This window comes from Nelumbo nucifera, chromosome 1 (assembly GCF_055504915.1).
Source record: "Nelumbo nucifera cultivar China Antique chromosome 1, China Antique-T2T, whole genome shotgun sequence".
In the NCBI taxonomy this organism is placed as follows: Eukaryota; Viridiplantae; Streptophyta; class Magnoliopsida; order Proteales; family Nelumbonaceae; genus Nelumbo; species Nelumbo nucifera.
In genome coordinates, this window is record NC_142649.1 from 156,493,618 (window position 1) to 156,515,104 (window position 21,487).

At 39.8% G+C, this 21,487-nt stretch overlaps 1 protein-coding gene across 1 annotated transcript; it reads right to left on the bottom strand.

The window, feature by feature from the left end:
* Nucleotides 1-16,500: 16,500 nt before the first annotated feature.
* On the bottom strand, nucleotides 16,501-19,339 carry LOC104602767 (RNA-binding (RRM/RBD/RNP motifs) family protein). The gene is made up of 4 exons (XM_010266567.2): nucleotides 18,820-19,339; nucleotides 17,582-17,683; nucleotides 16,997-17,269; nucleotides 16,501-16,802 (listed from the first exon to the last, which is right to left on the bottom strand). The coding sequence occupies exons 1-4, from the start codon at nucleotides 19,264-19,266 to the stop codon at nucleotides 16,749-16,751; spliced, it is 876 nt and encodes a 291-aa protein (XP_010264869.1). The 5' UTR covers nucleotides 19,267-19,339; the 3' UTR covers nucleotides 16,501-16,748.
* Between the last annotated feature and the right edge of the window lie 2,148 nt (nucleotides 19,340-21,487).

Here is a 21,487-nt window from a genome sequence, read left to right on the forward strand (position 1 = left end):
GGCTGACCAGGTGGCGAGCTGCCTATGAGGCGCCGGGCTTACCAGGTGCAGGGCAGCCTGTGAGATGCCGGGCTGACCAGGTGGCGAGCTGCCTATGAGGCGCCGGGCTTACCAGGTGCAGGGCAGCCTGTGAGATGCCGGGCTGACCAGGTGGCGAGCTGCCTGTGAGGCGCCAGGTTGACCAGGTGCAGAGCAGCCTGTGAGATGCCGAGCTAGATTGATGAGCTTCGTTGCTCTTTAGGGACCTGCAAAGAACCAAATGTCAAACGACCCGGGGTGGCTAACCCGGCGAGGTCGCTCCGATGCTTAAGTCAGTACTCTCATAGTAGACTGCAAGCTAAAAATCACAAAGTCTGAGAGCTAGAACTTGCTTACTTGCTTGCCCCCCCCCCTTTGCCATTGGGGTTGGTGCCTTTATATAGGCCTTGCTCATGTACCGCCCCCGAGATCTCCGGGAGGTCGTGTCTAATTGGTTCGAGATCCTCGGAGGTAACTGCCATGCACGTTGACCATCTTCCGAAACGAGGGCCAACCTCCAAGGATCGTGGGATATGCATGTCGAATTTTTCGGTGAGCACGTCTCGTAGGTCGCCAGGTCGGCGCTTGGGCTAGGCCGCCAGGCTGGACACCATCAACTTGGCAAGTTGTTGTCTAAGTGGTTCCGAGTGTCACCTAGTTGTTCTGAGGTATCATGTGTCACAATATCATTGGAGGGCCAAATCCGCCCTCATCATTTGCCCCCCACTCCCGAGCTAAAAGTAACTCGGCGAAGGGAGTAAATTTCTCCTTTTGGCCCGGAATGAAAAATTCGATGAGCTCGTAAGCGTCGATTCAAGTACTTAGGCTCTAGGAGCGACTCGCAGTTCGCTCCTTGATTTTGCTCATGCCGAAGAGGCGACTAGGTCTTATATGGCGAGAAGGTCTTCGCTAGTTCAGTATTTTGGCCCTTAGGCTCTGGGAGCGACTCGTAGTCCACTCTCCTTGATCTTGCCCATGCCGAAGAGGTGACTGGGTCTTATATGGCAATGAGGTCTTCGCTAGTTCGGTATTTTGGCCCTTAGGCACCGGGAGCGACTCGTAGTCCACTCTCCTTGATCTTGCCCATGCCGAAGAGGCGACTGGGTCTTATGTGGTGCTGACGTCTTTGCCAGTTCGGCACTTTAGTGCTATGGCTGCACTGCATCAGCCTCGTGACGTCGGTCACGCACTCCTACAAGAAGCTACTAGGAGCTCGACCTACGGGGGCAGCACTACTGACTTTAGGTCGGCAACTCGCACGGGAGCCTTGGAAAGCTCGACCAGCAAGGGCGTCCATGTAATCTGTTGGCTGCCAACTACCGCGGAAGCCACGAAGAGCTCATCTTTGTAGAGGGGACCTCGCGAAGAGGGTTGATGAGGCTTTATCCAAGTTGAAATAAAGTTGGTAGAGCTGCTTAGTCTGTTAGCTATCAATTTCCTACATAGTCTTTGAGTTCATAAAAAATGCAAACTATAAAGCGAGAGATTTAGTTTCTAAAAAGTGAGGACTTAGCTTTTTGGAAGAAGAGGACTTAGCCTTTTAGAGGATGAGAAAGCTTTTTGTAGCGTTTCCCATAGACGGTGCCAATTGATGAATCAATTTTTATTGATGTATCGATTTTTTGTGCTAAGTACCTCGTCATTTGGTCTGCTTCCAAGGTGGCCAATGACTCAGGCCGAAGTGGAGAACTTTGCCTGGATGAACTGGGCAGGCTAGGTGGCGAGCTGACTATAGTGCCGAGTTGCCTATGAGGTGTCGAGCTGCCTGTGAGGTGCCGGGCTAACCAGGTGGCGAGCTGCCTGTGAGGCGTCGGGCTGACCAGGTGCAGGGAAGCCTATGAGATGTCGGGCTTACTAGGTGGCGAGCTGCTTGTGAGGCACCGGGCTGACCAGGTGCAGGGCAGCCTTAGAGATGTCGAGCTAGATTGACGAGCTTCGTTGCTCTTTAGGGACCTGCAAGGAACCAAATGTCAGAAGACCCGGGGTGGCTAACCCGACGAGGTCGCCCCGATGCTTAAGTCAGTACTCTCATAGTAGACTGCGAGCTAAAAATCACAAAGTCTGAGAACTAGAACTTGCTTACTTGTTTGCCCCACCTTTGCCATTGGGGTTGGTGCCTTTATATAGGCCTTGCTCATGTACTGCCCCCGAGATCTCCGAGAGGTCGTGTCTAACTGGTCTGAAATCCTCAGAGGTAACTGCCATGCACGTTGACCATCTTCCGGAACGAGAGCCAACCTCCAAGGATCACAGGTCGCCAGGTCGGCGCATGTGCCAGGTCGGTGCCGGGGCTAGGCCGCCAAGTTGGACACCATCAACTTGGCAAGTTGTTGCCTTAGTGGTTCCGGGTGTCACCTATTTGTTCTGAGGTACCATGTATCACAATATCATTGGAGGGCCAAATCCGCCCTCATCATTTGCCCCCACTCCCGAGCTGAAAGTAACTCGGCGAAGGGAGTAAATTTCTCCTTTTGGCCCGGAATGAATAATTCAACGAGCTCGTAAGTGTCGATTCAATTACTTAGGCTCTAGGAGCGACTCGCAGTTCACTCCTTGATTTTGCCCATGCCGAATAGGCAACTGGGTCTTATATGGCGAGGAGATCTTCGCTAGTTCGGTATTTTGGCCCTTAGGCTCTGGGAGCGACTCATAGTCCACTCTCCTTAATCTTGCCCATTCTGAAGAGGCTACTGGGTCTTATATGGCAAGGAGGTCTTCGCTAGTTCGGTATTTTGGCCCTTAGGCTGCGGGAGCGACTCGTAGTCCTGTCTCCTTGATCTTGCCCATGCCGAAGAGGCAACTAGGTTTTATGTGGTGCCGACATCTTTTCCAATTCGGCACTTTAGTGCTATGGCTGCACTACATCAGCCTCGTGACGCCGGTCACCCACTCCTACAAGAAGCTATTAGGAGCTCGACCTATGGGGGCAGCACTACTGACTTTAGGTCGCCAGCTCGCACAGGAGCCTTGGAAGGCTTGACCAGCAAGGGCATCCATGTAGTCTGTTGGCCGCCAACTCCCGCGGAAGCCATGAAGAGCTCATCTTTGTAGAGGGAACCTCGCGAAGAGGGCTGATGAGGCTTTATCCGAGTTGAAATAAAGTTGGTAGAGCTGCTTAGTCTGTTAGCTATCAACTTCCTACATAGTCTTTGAGTTCATAAAAAATGGAAACTATAAAGCGAGAGCTTTAGTTTCTAAAAAGTGAGGACTTAGCTTTTTGGAAGAAGAGGACTTAGTCTTTTAGAGGATGAGAAAGTTTTTTGTAGCGTTTCCCACAGACGGCGCCAATTGATGAATCGATTTTTTGTGCTAAGTACCTCATCATTTGGTCTACTTCCAAGTGGCTGACGACTCAGGCCGAAGTGGAGAACTTTGGCTGGATGAGCTGGGCAGGCTAGGTGGTGAGCTTACTATAGTGCCGAGCTGCCTGTGAGGTGTCGGGATGACCAGGTGGCGAGCTGCCTGTGAGGCGTCGAGCTGACCAGGTGCAGGGCAGCCTGTGAGATGTCGAGCTAACCAAGTGGCAAGCTGCCTGTGAGGCGTCGGGCTTACTAGGTGCAGGGCAGCCTGTGAAATGCCGAGCTGGATTGATGAGCTTCGTTGCTCTTTAGGGACCTACAAGGAACCAAATGTCAAAGGACTCAGGGTGGCTAACCCGGCGAGGTCGCTCCAATGCTTAAGTCAGTACTCTCATAGTAAACTGCAAGCTAAAAATCACAAAGTCTGAGAGCTAGAACTTGCTTACTTGCTTGCCCCCCCCCCCCCCCCCTTGCCATTGGGGTTGGTGCCTTTATATAGGCCTTGCTCATGTACCGCCCCTGAGATCTCTGGGAGGTCGTGTCTAACTGGTCTGAGAATCCTCAGAGGTAACTGCCATGCACGTTGACCATCTTCCGGAACGAGGGCCAACCTCCAAGGATCGTGGGGTATGCATGTCGAATTTGTCAGCAAGCACGTCTCGCAGGTCGCCAGGTCGGCGCCTGGGCTTACCAGGTGCAGGGCAGCCTGTGAGATGCCGAGCTGGATTGATGAGCTTCGTTGCTCTTTAGGGACTTGCAAGGAACCAAATGTCAAAGGACTCGGGGTGGCTAACCCGGCGAGGTCGCTCCGATGCTTAAGTCAATACTCTCATAGTAAACTGCGAGCTAAAATTCACAAAGTCTGAGAGCTAGAACTTGCTTACTTGCTTGCCCCCCCCCCCCTTTGCCATTGGGGTTGGTGCCTTTATATAGGCCTTGCTCATGTACCGCCCCCGAGATCTTCGGGAGGTCGTGTCTAACTGGTCTGAGAATCCTCAGAGGTAACTGCCATGCACGTTGACCATCTTCCGGAACGAGGGCCAACCTCCAAGGATCGTGGGGTATGCATGTCGAATTTGTCAGCAAGCACGTCTCATAGGTCGCCAGGTGGCGCCTGGGCTAGGCTGCCAGGTTGGACACCATCAACTTGGCAAGTTGTTGCCTGAGTGGTTCCGGGTGTCACCAATTTGTTCTAAGGTACCATGTGTCACAATATCATTGGAGGGCCAAATCTTCCCTCATCAAATACAAATGCATGAGAGTGCAAATGAAAAAAAAAAATGCAAATTCTGGTTTAATTTTGTTTTGGGTTTTATTTTAGTCTGCTTCATGTCTTAATTTACTTCATTTATATTGCAAACAAACAAAATAAACTAAAATTTGAAAGAAAAATATTTCAGGATTTACACTCAAATCATTTGCACTGCCATAGTTTTACATCAGTACAAATTTGTTTGTATTGCAACCAAACACAGCCTAAGGTTCAGTTGTAGAAAACCAATCTTTTGCTATCACCGAGACTAAACAAAAGCCAAAATTGAGAGTTTGTGACATGGGTTGCATGGAAATTAACATTCTTTGACCAAAGATCAGGTATAGGTTGTAGTAAATGGTAAGAGTGCAAATGGAACTCTGACCAAAGATCAGGTATAGGTTGTAGTAAATGATAATTGCAAAGGCATAGGTGTTTATTGTTTGGTTCAAACCACAAAACTGAACCAAACCAATCGGTCTGCATCTGAAAACAGTTTGGTTTGGTTTTATATTTTGCTAAGTTGGGCTTTGTGGTTTCGGTTTGGTTTTATAAACCAAACCAAACCATAATCTATATATAATATAAATCTATAAATATACAATATAATTATATAAAAAAGGATGTATAAATATTATATATAATATTATACAATATATCTAAAATGAATGTATAAAATTATAAATATATAATAAACTCTTTTATTTTATAACAAAATAATAAAATAGAAGTTTTAAGTTTTAATTTTTAGGGGTGCTATTTGGGTTTTCTAATTGGTTTAAACCCAATAGAATCAAAAAATGGTCCAAAGTTCCCCAAACCGTATTAGAAATTGCCCCAAATCGTAATACAATGGTTTGATTTTTTTTTTTTTGGTATTTGGTGCCATGCACCATTAATAACTTCCCCTTGACCCCTTTCTTTCCCAAAATGCTGGTTGTGGGATTCGATTCCGCATCAACGCTGGAACAAACCAATTAACACACCAACGAGCCAACCCTCAATTGAATTGTTTGATTTAGGAAGTTCTCAAACCATAATTTACTGGCTTGATCCGATATGTTATCTAAACTGCACTGAACCAGACCATGAACACCCTTAATCGTTTGGGTTGGCCCTCATTCTCCACAGCCCATCTCTGGATATCCACTCCCATGCCATCTCTTGAAAAGGCTGGCCTGTGACTTTATGTTTTATTATTAATTGGTGAAGAATAGGGAATACGGGTGATAGCAGAGACAAGTTTCAGTGGTTGATATGATATGGCGAATGAGGCAAAATTGGATTTTCAAAATATTAATATCAGTCAGAAAGTGAGAAGTAATATTGTCAGAAAGTTATTTTAGAAACAGTAAGGATAGAGTTAGTTATTAGTTGTGACTATTGACTTAATGGTTTTATGTCTTGTTCAAATCTAACAACACCGGAGGAAACACCCAATGGACATTGTACCATTACAAAGTTATCTTTGGACCAATGGTGGTGGTAGATTTGGATGGGATGTTAATTCACTTTGATCATTATCACCAATTCAATCAAGAGTGAACACGTTGGCAAGCCATAACGATGCCAGATGTACATCAACTGACGTGTCTGCTCTTGGATTGATCTCTATATGTAACTACTAGGCTTTAGCAAATAGATCCTAACTACGATAGAGTGGTCTAACACGGGTCACCAACCCGGTTGTGGCTCCATGAATCAAATAAATAAATAAACAAAAAATAGGTAGTAACAATTTCCAAGGTTGAAGAAGCTAAAGTTTAAATGCTTCTATCAATACAAGCAAATTGGGTGCCACTAGTCACTACCTAATGCAAGAAAAGCCCAATTAACCACTGAATTTGAGAAAATCCTATTAACAGATCCACAAGTCCATTACCGATAAAAAATGAAGGGATTTTAACTGGTTAATAAGAAAATCTTTACAACGAATCAATTATAATTAAGTTGTGAAAAAACAGTGCTATTAAATGCTTGAATTTTTTTCAGTTGAATCTAAATTTAAAGAGTGAAGATAAACTCATTAGAAGGAGAAAGAAGAAAGAAAAACAGCAAGGTGTTTTTGATGGAGAGAGGACAGCATACAAAGCATTCATCTTACCATATAAAACGCCAATAATTTGATGCAACGAGACTTGTCATAACCAGCCCAACTACAATGGCAATAAAGTACATTAATACCAATTTGGGGGTGGAGAGAGAGAGAACCATCCAATCCAAACTTTCATTTTTTCTGTACCAAAAGCCTCATTTTTTATGGCAATGTAAAGAAGACCCATAGGAAATAGGAGTTCGCATGAGATAAACGCCTCGTTTGATAATACTTTTCAGAGGTCTGTTGTCTGAAAAATTTGATTTTCACACACCAGACTCGTTTGGTATTGTATCTGAAAATTGATCTGAATTTTTTTTTAGATCTGAAATTTTAAGTTAATAGCCTAACACTTATGCGTTCAGACGTAATTGAGATGTGCGTAAAAGACACAAATGCCCTCAAAAAATTTTAATATTACATGTTTTTGTTCTTCATTTAACTTGAATCGAACCTTCACTGTGACTTACGAAACTCCACCGCAGGTTCGCCACCACCGCCGCTGCACTCTCTCTCTCTCTTGTATTTCCGCCACCTTCCCGTCGCCACCGCTGTAGTTGCAGTGGTGGCAGTTCCGCCGCTCTCTCTCCTCTCTCTCTCTCTCTCTCTCTCTCTCCCTCCTATCTTCTCGCCACCACCACCATCGCTGCAAGATGCAGCGATGTTGGTTCCATCGCTCTCTGTCTCTCTCTCCCACCTATCTTCTCGCCATCGCCACCACCGCTACAAGTTGCAGCGATGGCGGTTCCATCGCTCTCTCTCACTCTCTCTCTCTCGCTCGCTCTCTCTCTCCCTCCTCACCACCGCCACCGCCCCTGCAAGTTGGAGTGGTGGTTCGGTGAGTAGAAATAATAATATTATTATTAATTATTTTTTATTTTTTATTTTTTATTAATTATTAATATTTAATATTTATTTGTTATTAAACATTACTAATATTAATTATTTTTATCAAATAATAATTTTTAGTTATTTCATTAATTTTTAAAAATTATTTTATTTTCATTTGTGTAAATTATTAATTATTAATTATTTAAATATTTTTATAGTTATTAATTATTTTTTTAATTTTAATCATTTCATTTATTAATTAGTAAATATTAATTTTTTATTTTTATTTGTATTATTTCAATGTTATTTTGAGGTTGAAAATTATTTTTATGAGATAATGCAAATTGAACTCAACATTTACAAATAATATATTATAGGGGTCAAATAGTAAAATCAGTAATTTCAAATGGTAAAGGGTTGATCTAACATAAACAAACCTATGAATTCAGTGCCTTTAAAAAGTAGAAAAGCATCAATGCCTCTTTTCAGATTTCAGACACTTTTCAGATCTTAATTTCCAGATTTATCAAACGCCACCTGAGACTAATTACAAATTTTGCTTTTAAAATTTTATTTGTTTTGAAAATTAATTTTCATGTCTTCGTAAATTGTAACCTTAAACCCTTTTTGCCCCCTTTCTCTTCTCCCTCTCCGACGTCTCTGCTTAACAGGTCCATCCCCTCCCACTAATCACTATTAATGGTAGTTGAACACCAAAGGCTGTTGAGCACACTATGTTTCCAATTATGCACCTACCCCCTTCTACAGGTCACAGTTAACAATTTCCCCTCCGTCAACCAACAATGTCCACCATTCTCTCATCTTTCTTATAAAATTCGCCAAACCTAAACCTTGATCCACCAAATTTACAGAAACTCCGGTAGCCATGAAGAACTTGTACAATTATTTTGCAATCTAATTAAAAATGCGAAAGACATTGCCTCTTCATTTTAATCAATTGTTGCAAATATGCAAGCCAAACAAGAAAAAAGAGTGACTCCTTGAAATTTTAGAAACTAAAGCTACCAAATCACAATAGGGGATGAAATTATTTTTTTTGCGGTCGTGATAAATTGGAAATTTCCATTTACAATTTCATATAGTTCAAGTATAGGAAAGGAAACAAAAACTAAGGTGGCATTTGATAACACTTTTCAGGCGTCTGAAGTCTGAAATATTTGATTTTCATATGCAATGGTTATTTGGTGTTGCATTTGAAATATGATCTGAAAAGTTTTTTTAATACCTGAAATTTTAAGACTCGGGCCCGTCACTTAACGCGCTCAGACGTGGCCTAAAGTCAAAAACACCCCAAACCCATTCTCTCTCTCTCTCCCCCCCCCCCTTGTCTTCCCGCCACCAACTTGCAACGACGGCGGTTCTCTCTCTTAAGAGGGTGAGTAGTAGTAGTAGTAGTAGTAGTAGTAGTAGTAGTAGTAATAATAATAATAATAATAATAATATTATTATTATTATTATTATTATAAATTATTTTTACTAATTATTAATTATTTTCTATTACTTTTGCTTGTGTTATTTATTAATTATTAATTATTTTTATTAACTAGTAATTTTTAATTATTTTATTATTTTCAAAAAAATATTTTAATTTTTATTTGTGTAAATTATTAATTATTTTAATATTTTTATAGTCATTAATTATTTTTTAAATTTTAATCATTTCATTTATTAATTAGTAATTTTTAATTATTAATTTATTATTTATTATTTGCATTGTTTCAATATTATTTTGAAGTTGATAATTATTTTTTATGAGATAATGCAAATTGAACTCAACATTTCCAAATAGTATGTTTTAGGGGTAAAATAGTAAAATCAATTAATTTCAGATGGTAAAGGGTTGGTCCAACACAAACAAACTTATGGATTCAAAGCCTCTAAAAAGTAGAAAAGCACCTATGCTTCTTTTCAAATTTCAGACAAATAATATCTTTATTTCAAATTTCAGATTTCAGATTTCAGATTTATCAAACGCCACCTAAGACATGTAAATTGCATATTTACATTATAAGAGATGAACTTTTGGGCATGCTCAACAAAAGAGAGGGGAATTCTTCATCTTCTTCTTCAATGAACTTTCTGTGTATAAGTAACAGAAGAGGGGCATTCTTCTTCTCCTTGAACAAAATGAACTATAGAGAGTGCGTTGTAGAGACAATGAAATCTAGTCGTAGGGATATTTTTGTACTTTTACTTTTCTTTGTTGTATGCCTGTTCTTGGTATTCTCTCTCTCTTGTATATTAAGGGCAGATTTGTCCTTTTACAACTTAATATAAATATATCTTTTAGGGTGTCGACTGACACAACATGTCACACCCACCATTCGGTTGTTCTCTCTATGTCAGTCTCTCTCTTTCTTTGACTTTCGAACTGACTCTGACATGGTATTAGATCCAAGTTACGACTTGAACTTCTCTCAACACATCGATTGCCACTGATTCAAGAACTCCATAATAGTATTTAGAAGTTCTTGATTATCCTCATTTCCTCTCATCTTGGATCGCCTACAGATCTGAACTCTACAAATCAGTTTCCTAGACTGTTGCGCCACTAGGTTCAATCTTTTTTTTATCTCCCTATAGAGGCATCGAATCAGCCTGAAATTTTAGATCTAGTGTCGCCCTTAACAGATCTATTGAACCTCTTTGGTTTGGTTTGGATCGGTTTTGTCTTTGAGGGGTTTTGATCCACTTTTCAGTTTAGTAGAAATCTATAGTTGCCTTTTTTGGATATCAGAAGAAAGGTATTCTTCTCTAGTTCGAACTTCTTTTGGTTTCTGGAAGTGTGTGTTGTTGCCCTTTGTCATTCGATGGCATTAGAAAGGATGGATGTTCTTCCTATTAGGTTCAACGGTATGAACTACGCACTATGGAAGTTCAATTTTCAGTTCCATGTCGAAGCTAAGGGTCTTTGAGGGTACCTAGATGGATCTGTGTCTAAACCCGATGACTCTGACATCAAGGGACTTAATCATTGGAAGATCGACAATGCAAAAATTGCATCATGGATTCTAGGCTCAGCCGAAACTGATATTGTTATCCCTATGAGAGGATATAGGATAGCCTATGAGATGTTTCAATACCTTGAGAAAGTTTATCAGTAGTCGAATACCTCTAGACAATATCAGATAGAGGTTGACATTTCTTCTTACTATCAGAGAGATAGAAAGGTCCATGAGTACTATGTCGGGTTCATTAACCTCTGAACAAAATATGTGTTAGTTCATATGGGAGATGGTCCTTCAAGCTGTTGTGTTAAATACATGAAGGAACACCTCGACAGGAGAAAAATTATGCATTTCCTAATGCACCTAAGGCCAGAATTTGAAGTCATTCGTTCTAATATCCTAAGCCGATGAACACTTCTTGACTTAGATACTATCCTTGGGGAGATTTTGAGGGTAGGAACTAAATTGACTACTCAAACTACACTGGATGGAAAGAAGGATTCCAACATTGATGATGTCTTCTTGGCAATTAAACCAAAGGGGAAGATGGATTTCTCTAAGATACAGTGTCATGAATGCAAGGAGTATGGGCATGTTGTCTCCCATTGCAAGAAGAAAAACACATGCACCTAATGCAAGCAGGTCGGCCACATCATCACTGAATGTCCTACCCGGCCGTAGAAAGGTAGTGGTCCAAATCAGAAGAAAGGGAACTACAAGGCCTATCAGACTACTATAGATGGTTCAGATGACTCCTCCTCTATCACTTCTGTAGCTGGACAAAGTGACACTTCCAACGGTATGCCTGAAGAAAGGATTCGACAGTTCATGTCCTCGGTCATCTCCTCAACGTCCTCTGCTATCGATCTGTCTAGTAAATCACTAACCTATTGCCCTTCACTGAACCACCTCTGGTATATAGACTCAGGAGCCTCTAGCCACATGACAGGGGCTACTCTTGGTCAGTATCCAAAACCCCATCTTCACAATAGACATATTATTACTGCAAACAGCGAGAAAGTTGACATACTTGGTTAAGATGATTTGTACTTATCTACCTCTAAATCATTTCCATTTCATTTATCCAAAACTTTGTTTGTACATAAACTCACCACCAATTTGATTTTTATTGGCCAACTTGTAGAGGAAGATAACAATGTCTTATTTACTTCTAATGGTTGCTTGATACAGGACCGACAAACTGGGGAGGTGAAGGGGATGGGGCGTAAACTGGGAAGAGTCTTTGCCTTGGAGTTTGAGAAGAATAAGACTGATTCTGTTTCTACTTCTTGTTTTCTTTCTACTACTTCTAGTTCTAGATCTTTTAATTGTAATAATGATTGACATTTGTGGCATAGACGCCTTGGCCATCCTTATTCTAAGAAACTTGATCAATTATTTGTTGTTGTTGTTTACCTATTTCTACTATTTCTTTTAAGAATGTGAATAAATATTGCATTACTTGTGGTTTATGTAAGGGTCATATTTTACCCTTTCCTTCTTATTCTTAGCATGCAACCGTTCCCTTTCATTTAATACATAGTGATATCTGGTCGTCTCCAGTTGTTTCATGGCTGGGGTATAAGTATTTTGTAACCACCATTGATGACTGCACTCGTTTTACTTGGGCTTATTTTCTTCGAAAGAAATCTGAAGTGTACAATGTTTTTAAACACTTTCACACTTATGTAATTACCCAATTTGATGCTCGAATTTGTATGCTAAGATCGGATTCAGGGGGAGAGTATATAGATGGGGATTTTTAGAACTACCAGAAACAACATGGAATTCAACCCCAAAAATCTTGTCTGGGTACCCCACAATAAAACGAGGTAGCAGAAAGGAAGAATGGGCACATCTTGAGTGTAGTCAGAACCCTTTTACAGGAATCCCATGTACCATCTTGGTTTGGAGTGGAGGTAGCCAGCACTGCTGTGTATCTCATAAATCATCTTCTATCATTTGTTTTGAATAACTCCTCTCCTTTTCAATCTCTTTTTCAAAAACCTCAAGACCTATCCATGCTCAAGGATCTTGGTTGTGCTTGTTTTGTCCACCTTCCACCCCATGAACACACAAAGTTAACTACACAAGCAGCATTGTGTGCCTTCATGGGATACAATTTTGAACATAAGGGGTTCATTTGCTATGACCCCTTGGTTCGTCGCCTTCGAATCTCTCGTAATGTAGTTTTTCTTGAAAGTATGTCCTTTTTTGAACATTTTGTGAAATTCCCATCTCCTTCTATTTTCTTGTTGCACAGTTTTGATTCTACAAGAACCTCAGATATTCCATTGTCACCCCCGCAGCAGCTTCAGACATACTTCAGGAAGCAATAGCCTTCTTTAGTCTCCATCCCCACCTCTGCTCCGCCTCCTGATCCAGTCACTCCAGCTCCCTCAGTAAGTGTACCTAACCTTCCTCCTAAACCCACTTTACATTGTTCCACTAGAATCTCTCGACCACCTAGCCGTTATGGTTATTCACCAGACCATAGCTCATTTTCTGCTATTTTATCTACCATAGACATTTCTAAATCTTACCAGTAGGCCATAGCAGAACCACACTGGAAAGATGCCATGGATTCTGAGATTCAAGCCCTTCTTGAGAATGACACCTAAGACCTAGTTCAAGCTCCACCAGAAGCCTGTCTCATGGGAAGTCAATGAATCTATTCTGTGAAACTGAAATCTGATGGAAGCCTAGACAAATATAAAGCCAGACTTGTTGCACAGGGATACAAGTAGGAATACGGAATAGACTTTGAGGAGACCTTTTCTCCTGTAGCTAAAATGACTACTATATGTCTTCTAATGGCCATATCTGCAGCCAAACAATGGACAATCCATCATATGGATGTCAAGAATGCTTTTCTTCATGGGGAGTTAAAAGAGACGGTCTATATGAAGCCCCCTCCAGGATACTGTACAGATCCGAAACTTGTTTGTCGTCTGAAGAAATCACTCTATGGCCTAAAGAAAGCCCCTAGGGCATGGTTTGAAAAGTTCAGATCCGTCATCGCCAATGCTGGCTTTACCTAGAATCCTTCCGATTATTCCTTCTTCATCTTAAGGAGAAAGAAGGGAGTAACAATATTACTCAACTATGTTGATGATATACTCATTACAAGGGATGATACTGAAGGAATTTCTTGGCTACAACAATTACTCAACGAATCCTTTAAGATGAAGGACTTGGGGCCTTTGACATATTTCTTCGGCCTTGAATTGAGCATAAATTCTCGATGATACTTTGTTAATCAACAGAAGTATGCGGCTGGCCTGGTTAAAGTGGAAAATCTTAGTGACTCTAAGATTGTGGACACTCCACTAGAACTGAACCCGAAACTCATCAAAGATGATGGATCGCCCCTTGAAGATCCTACCCTTTATCATCAACTTGTGGGAAGTCTAATCTATCTCACCATGGCTCGGCCAAACATATCTTATGCAATTCATATAGTAAGTCACCGGATTATAAGATATGTGTGAGGCACACTGTCACATGGGATATTCTTCTCCTCATCATCTCCCATTCATCTTATGGACTATGCGGATGCTAATTGGGTTGGATGCCCTAACACCCGACGATCCACTACTAGCTGGTGTGTCTTCCTAGGCACCCTTATCTCTTGGAAGTGCAAGAAACAAGCTTCTGTGTCCAAATCTTCCACTGAAACTGAATACAGGGCTATGTCTCTTCTGTGTGTAGTGAGATCATATGGTTTCGGGCTCTTCTATTTGAAATACTAAATGAATCATCATTGTTTGTTCCTCTTTATGCAGACAATATCAATGTAATAAAAATTGCATCCAACCCCGTCTTCCGTGAGCACACCATAGAATTTGATTGCCACTTCATTCGCGATCTCCATCTTGAGGGTACCATATCTCTTCCCCATGTCTCTTCCGGGCTTCAACTAGCAGACTTGTTGACTAAAGCAATGACACAGGCTCGACATCTGTTTCTCATGGATAAACTGATGCTTGTTCCTAGGCATCAATTTGAGGGGGAATGTAGAGACAGTGAAATCTAGTCGTAGGGCTATTTTTGTACTTTTACTTCTTTGTTGTATACCTATTCTTTATATTATCTCTCTCTTGTACATTAAGGGTAGATCTATCCTTTTACAACTTAATATAAATATATCTTTTAGGGTGTCGACTGACACAACGTGTCACACCCACCATTCAGTTGTTCTCTCTATGTTTGTCTCTCTTTCTCTAACTTTCGAACTGACTCAGACATGCATATTGGTATATTAATTGGATCATGGTCCATCTCCAGGTATGCAATCATCAAGATCAACTTGTAAAAACCAACCAGCACAATCGCTCTCTGTCATATTCAACACGTTCTCCAGATTTACCAAGAGATCTTAAGGGGATATCAGTTGCATTTCCATGATGGGCAACGAAGTTAATATCTGGATATTTCAAAAGTGTTCCCAAAGAACAATGGAGATACAGAAATGAGGTTTCAGTAGTGATGTTTATGAACAAAATGGGGATGTGCGATGAGGGTGAATAAATCCATGGAGATGAACTTTTTAATCGAATGATATTTTAAAGCTTCTACTCAAGCTCTTCATGGCTATCAATGTTTTCACAGCTCCGCAAATTTTACAAGAAGCCATTCAACGGCCAAAGTTATCATTTGTCAACATGCCATACAAGGCTCAAAGTTAATGAATTTTGTAAGAATATGTTATGTGCCTTGGGAGAATTCATTCCTAAAAGGTAGTTGTTAGAGAGAAGGAACCCAAGCACATATATACCCCACAACAGCATCTCATACTACCAATATGAGATACTTTACATCAGAGCAGAGCCAGGAATTTTTTTATGAGGGGGGCCAAAACTTATGGATGGGCCAACCATTAGGTGAAAAGTGAGGGGAGGGAACAATCTTACATATAAAAATGTATTGAGTGTGCAAATTTCTGGACCATAGGGGGGCCATGGCTCCCCTGGGTCCCCCCTAGCTCCACCCCTACTTCACATTAGCATCCCATACTACCAACATGGGACAAATGGACCATAACAGAATAGACAAGAAAGAAAGAGGGCAGTGGAGGTTGTGGAACCATTAATAGTGATTGGCGGGAGGGGATGGTAAGCAGAGACGTGGAGAGGGAGAAGAGAAAAGGGGCAAAAGAGGGTTTAGGGTTACAATTTACGAAGACATGAAAATTAATTTTCAAAACAAATAAATTTTCAAAAGTAAAATTTGTAATTAGTCTCAGTCTCACGGTTAGAGTGTCCGCACATGAGAAATCTGTTAGCGTGCAACGCTGAGGTGGAGATGTGTAATTGGTCCCACAGCCCGCTCAACGCTGTGAGGCGTTCAGCTAATCTGAACTCAAGAAATAACAAGTGAGAAATAAACAATTTCTAATTTGACATAAAATTAATACGGAAACTGACAAAAGGGTAAAACACATTGAATTGGGATCTACTCCTCACAGGCACATCCCACCGTGCATTGGGAACATTTGTCATAAATAATAACACATAAGTACGGGAAATGTTCTTAAATGTATGGTGGGATGTGCCTGTGCGGTCAGTGTGAGGCGCCATGTGTGAGGAGCATATCCTGTCTCAAACACATTGGCCTTCTAATTATTATATATGTTTCTGTGTGTTTTGCCCAGATCTGGTTTCAAACACATTGGCCTTCTAATTTTATGTCCATGACCTACTTATAAAATAAGTGAGCATAATTTCATAAGTTGGCTAAGACTTTAATCATATTTTTATTGGTTAACATCCTTGGGATTTGCTTAATAATAAAACTCAGGTCTAAAATCTCTAGTTCCTTCAAAGTAAGCTGGAAATATCATCTTCCAAAACGAATTTCTGCATTTGGAGAAAATGGATTACTCACTTGCAATGTATTAGATGCAGAAAAAGGGAATAAAATTGAAAATTTGAAATCATTAAATGATTCAGGCCCAAAAAAAAATCATAATTAAAAGAAAGAAACTAATATTATTCGTCTAGGAAGCTTAGTGATTTTTATCAGAAAATCCATGACTTGGCTATGTAAAACCACTTTGATCATTACTGAAAATTACTAATAAATTTTCTACAAGGAAAGCTTCTAACTTACAAGCTAGAAGGTAATTGTGGAAATGCATTATAGAAAGCAAGAAATGAAAAGGGATTGATCATTTCCAAAATGATTGAATTTGTAGAAGCTAAACAATGTAACATTCCATTTCATCAATGTTAGTATTAAATTTATTGGTTGTGAGCTCCCAAATCTATAGCATGCTTTTCCATTCAAGATCGCTTGCCCTGTGCTAGGCTAATACGCATTGTTCGCCCTTCCAGCTCCTACAAGCCCATGATAAAAGTAAATACTACAAAGAAATAGTAAGAGAACCAAAGCAAAGATTATTTGCAATTTTAAAATAATTTTCTCATTTTAGCGGGGAAAAAGATACCTGTAATTCAAGCAATCTTAAAAAATCTGTCCAGATATGTGTGTGTGTGTGTGTGTGAGAGAGAGAAAGAGAGAGAGAGAGTACCACTCCATTAAGATGTTCAAGCGCAGCTTCCATCTCTGGCTCTGATGAGTAGCATACAAAACCATAACCACGAGATCTACCTGTCTCTCCATCATATAGAACCCTTGCTCCAACCACATTTCCATATTCTTGGAACACTTTTGTCAAACTTTCAGATGTGACTGACCATGATAAGTTCCCAACAAAAAGCTTGTATTCACTTTCAGGATACAAAGATTCTCTAGGCCTTGGTTTGTCCGAGAAGTTCACCCGCAGTGTCCTCCCACAGTATTCCTGAAATCAAATATTTCATTCTGGTTGCATTTTCAGTCTAAGAACTTGGAATTTGGAAAGAAAGGAGCACTAAACAAATAAACAACATCCTAGAAACAAGTGAAATCTATAAACTTGATAAATAAGTATTTCATATACATATAGAAGTTACTAGAGGTATCACATAAAAGTGTTTATCTGAAAGCTTCTCAAATAAAAGTTGATATGGAAATTTATCTGAAAACATCTGTTTAGTTTTTAACAGATGATATAACCTTACTGAATGGAGGATAAGAATTATAATAGAGAGAGAGAGAGAGAGAGATTTCTTACACTTCCATCAAGATTTTCAATGACTCTGTTAGCATCCTCAATGTTGCTCATTGTGACAAACCCAAATCCTCTACTTTTTCCAGTATCCCTGTTGTAAAGCACCTAAAACCAAAACCATCTATGTTAGCCAGTTAAGATACGTATGGCATACCACCACATGTATATAGACACGATCTTGAGATTTAATGTCAATGTACTTTTTAGTAAGTTGTACCCACTTACATGGTAGAGACAGATATAAAGCTAGATAAGGAGGATAATGCGATAGCAGGGGGTTCCCTCAACCCATCTCCACCTAATATGCAACTCACAAATAAAGAGTTGACAAGTAACAGTCTGTAAAGGATTCCCCACCAAAACCATATTTTTCCTTGTATTGGAAAAAATTCCCCCATAGCATGGTGGGAATCTTACTTCCCCTTCCCCATGTAAACAATTTGACTGGAAAATGGAAAGCTCTGTTGGCAGTTTAATCCATTCCCTTGCCTTATGTGGGAACACCTCAAACACATCATGAACTGTTGGGGTTGCGGCCCACATGCAGAGAGGGTCTGGCAATTTGATTGGAATGACATTCCTTTGTTTAACACCATTGCTAACTGTGCACTAGCACCAACCATTTCTTGAACAGATCGACCATCAGTCCCCATCCATGCATAAACTGTCCAACAACTAGGGTTTGAGACGACTCCACTCAATAGGGTTCACAATGCCATCACCAGACTCTGTTTGATTGCATCTCCTCGTCCCTTTCTATTGGACAAAACATAGGAGGCTGAGGGAAACCTTGGAAGAAGAGTTATGCACAGTGTCTGTGCCTGGACATGGAAATGTATCCCCTCTTTCTTTCTCACAATCCAGTGAGGCTCTTCCATCTACCCTTTTAATAAGTTACCTCAGGTATCACATGGGCATGTCCTATAGCACAGATTGCACAAAAGCATCTGCTTGAGCCTTGAGAAAATGCCTTATACAATCTTCGGTTACAATACGAAACTACACTTTGACAAATATAAAGAAATGAGAAATCACATTTAGTAGAATAAAAAAAAAAAAGGGTTGAAGGGATTGTACATGACAGTATCATTATTTGCCTTTCCCATGGTGTCTAAATAAACGAGCACAATAAGCTAAAAGAATGTCATCAATAGGATTATTTATTGATGAATCTGCAAAGGATTATTTATTGATGGGGACAGCACAATTAGGGAACGTCTAGGATTGGGAATAGCACATACCTCAACCATCTCTGGACTTCCATATTGTTGAATGATTCCAGCAAGTTGAGCACTGTCACAGCTATAAGGCAAATTACCAAAGTAAAGCTTAGTATTCACGGGATCCGTAGCCTCTCCTTCAGTAGAAACCTGTTCTACCTGTTCCTCTCCCTTCTCATCCCCTTCCTCCTCTACAGTCTCCGGTGCCGTTTGGATTGCCGCTGCTGCCTCTTCTTGTGCGACGGAAGCAGAGATCCTCGATATCCTCCATTTCTGAGACTGAGAGATCGCGCCGATAGAGAGCGAGTCGGTCGTGAGAGAGTGAGATATAGGGGCTACTTGCAATGTACGCGTAAGGGAAATTTTAAGTGCAAAATCGGAAGACGCGTACTTCGAACGGATGCATGAGGTAGCAGCCGTGGCAGTAGAGAAGCATGAACCAACGGTTGCTGCGGCCGCGGCAGCCATGTCGCCGGAAAGTGCAGTAGTGGTGGTTTTTTCTGTTAAGTGAAGGTGGTCGCTTTAGTGAAGAAAGAGAGACGAGAGATCGGTGCGTGCGTTATCTAAGATGATGTGGGGTCCTCCGTGTCCAATGAGAAGGGGAGTGATTTGAGGGATAAGGTTTATTTTCCACGTAGGAATTACTTCTCTCAAATATCAATATATGTGGTGTTGGGCTGTGGGCTCCGTTTGTGGCTCACTTTTTATCTACCAAAGGGCCCATTGGGTCTTCATCTGATCTAGGTAAACCCATTGTGCGGTACACACATATATCCCATCTATCTATCTGTCATAGGATTGGAATCATGAACCCCCAGACAACATCGAATGGGTAGAAGTGGCACCTTAGGTCCTTAGCATAGGGATTGTCATTTATCATGAATCTCATCTGATCGCATGTGGAGTACGGTCGTAGTCGCTCCGCGACTCAAGCCTGCCGAAATATTCCTCTCCCGGTGCATCGGAAAAATATTCTCAACCGTGTTCTAAGTCATGTCTTAAAAATTGGGAAATCATGGTTTGGAGCAATGTCAAATTTGACTGAACAATGAGTACTAATATTGAAAACGTTTTCTCAAACATTGGTACCAAACAGAAAATATTGTTATTATTACCCAGCAACAATAACACTGTTTTCTCATCTGGAACATCAATGCCAAACATATACCTAATGCATCATCAAATACATGTGAAGATATTCCCGATGGATAGCTGAAAAATGATGAATACAGTCCCGTACATAGAATCGTTACGTTAGTCAATGGCCGTTTTCTTCTTCAAACTTCAAAGTTCAAAAACCTTTTATTTTAAGCGACATTGCCAACCCAGAGAGAGAACTTCTGGAGGGTTGCAGGGAATGGTGTGCAAATCCAGAGAGATAACTTCTGGAGCCTCCAGCACGCGGTATAGACTGTGGGGACCCGTTGAAATGGCTGGCATGAATATAAAGGAAGGCAGAGGAAGACGATGAATGCCCTTTTTTGATATTTTTTCAAAAAAGTTATCTTATATTAATTATTTTATAAAAATATTAATTTGTATTGATATTCAGGGCAAAAAGTTGCCCTAATCTGCTAAAAACCCTAACAATACCTATATTTTGATTGCCCAACTAGGCTACTGATGCCTCCTTAGCGCATAAATACACTGTCCATCCGCTTTAAATGCAACAATATTAAAATATTATCGATATCATGACATGGATACACATACCAATATATTTTAAAAATGCATGAATAAATACCAATCAAAAATATATAAAAAAACTGAATATGTTAAGAAATATATATATATATATATTTTATAAATACATCAATAACAATAAAATTAATGTTAAAATAACATAATGTATAAATATCATACAATTTTATTGAATGTATTATTATAAAATGTAAACAAAAATATCAATTCATAGTTTTTACAAAAATATATAATCTTAACTTAAAATATATCAAATCTATTCAAACTTCTAAGTATGTATAATATGAGACTTCATAATTTTTAATTACTAAAATAATTTTTCATTATTAACAACTTTATTTCGAAAACTTTTCTGAAAAAAGAAAAAATTATAAATTTATATTAGTAGATTTGATAGATTCAATTTAATATTATAGTCTTGACTTGAATATTTTGTAACAATTTTTTTTATTTTTGTAAATAATAAGTATGTTATTATTTAGTATAAATTAAAATATTAATTAATAAATTATAAGAAAAAGTATGCAAATTTTTTAGATAAATATTATTTGCACATTTATAAGTTAATTATTAATATTTTAATTGATAAATTTAATGAGAACACAAATCAAATTTTGATATTATATAAATTTGATAGATTGTATGTTCCATAAACATATGAACTTTGTTTGAATTACATGCTGGTAATAAAATCAATAAAATTTATTTTATTTCATTTATTATCACAAATTAGTGGCTTCTGAAGCATGCGAACCCTAGTTATATGTTAATCTCTCACTGACTTGATAAAGATAGTGTTACAAGTTCGTAAAAATGAAAAAAAAAAAAAAGAAAAGTTCAAGGCTAAAACTACTAGAGAACACTAAAATGTGACCAAATCAACGGTTGACACTATCTTTGTGGTTATCTTCTCGGTGCTATAATCATCCAGGGAAATAAAAAGAAGAAAAAAGGATCAGTGTTTACCGATTACCACTATGGAAATGAA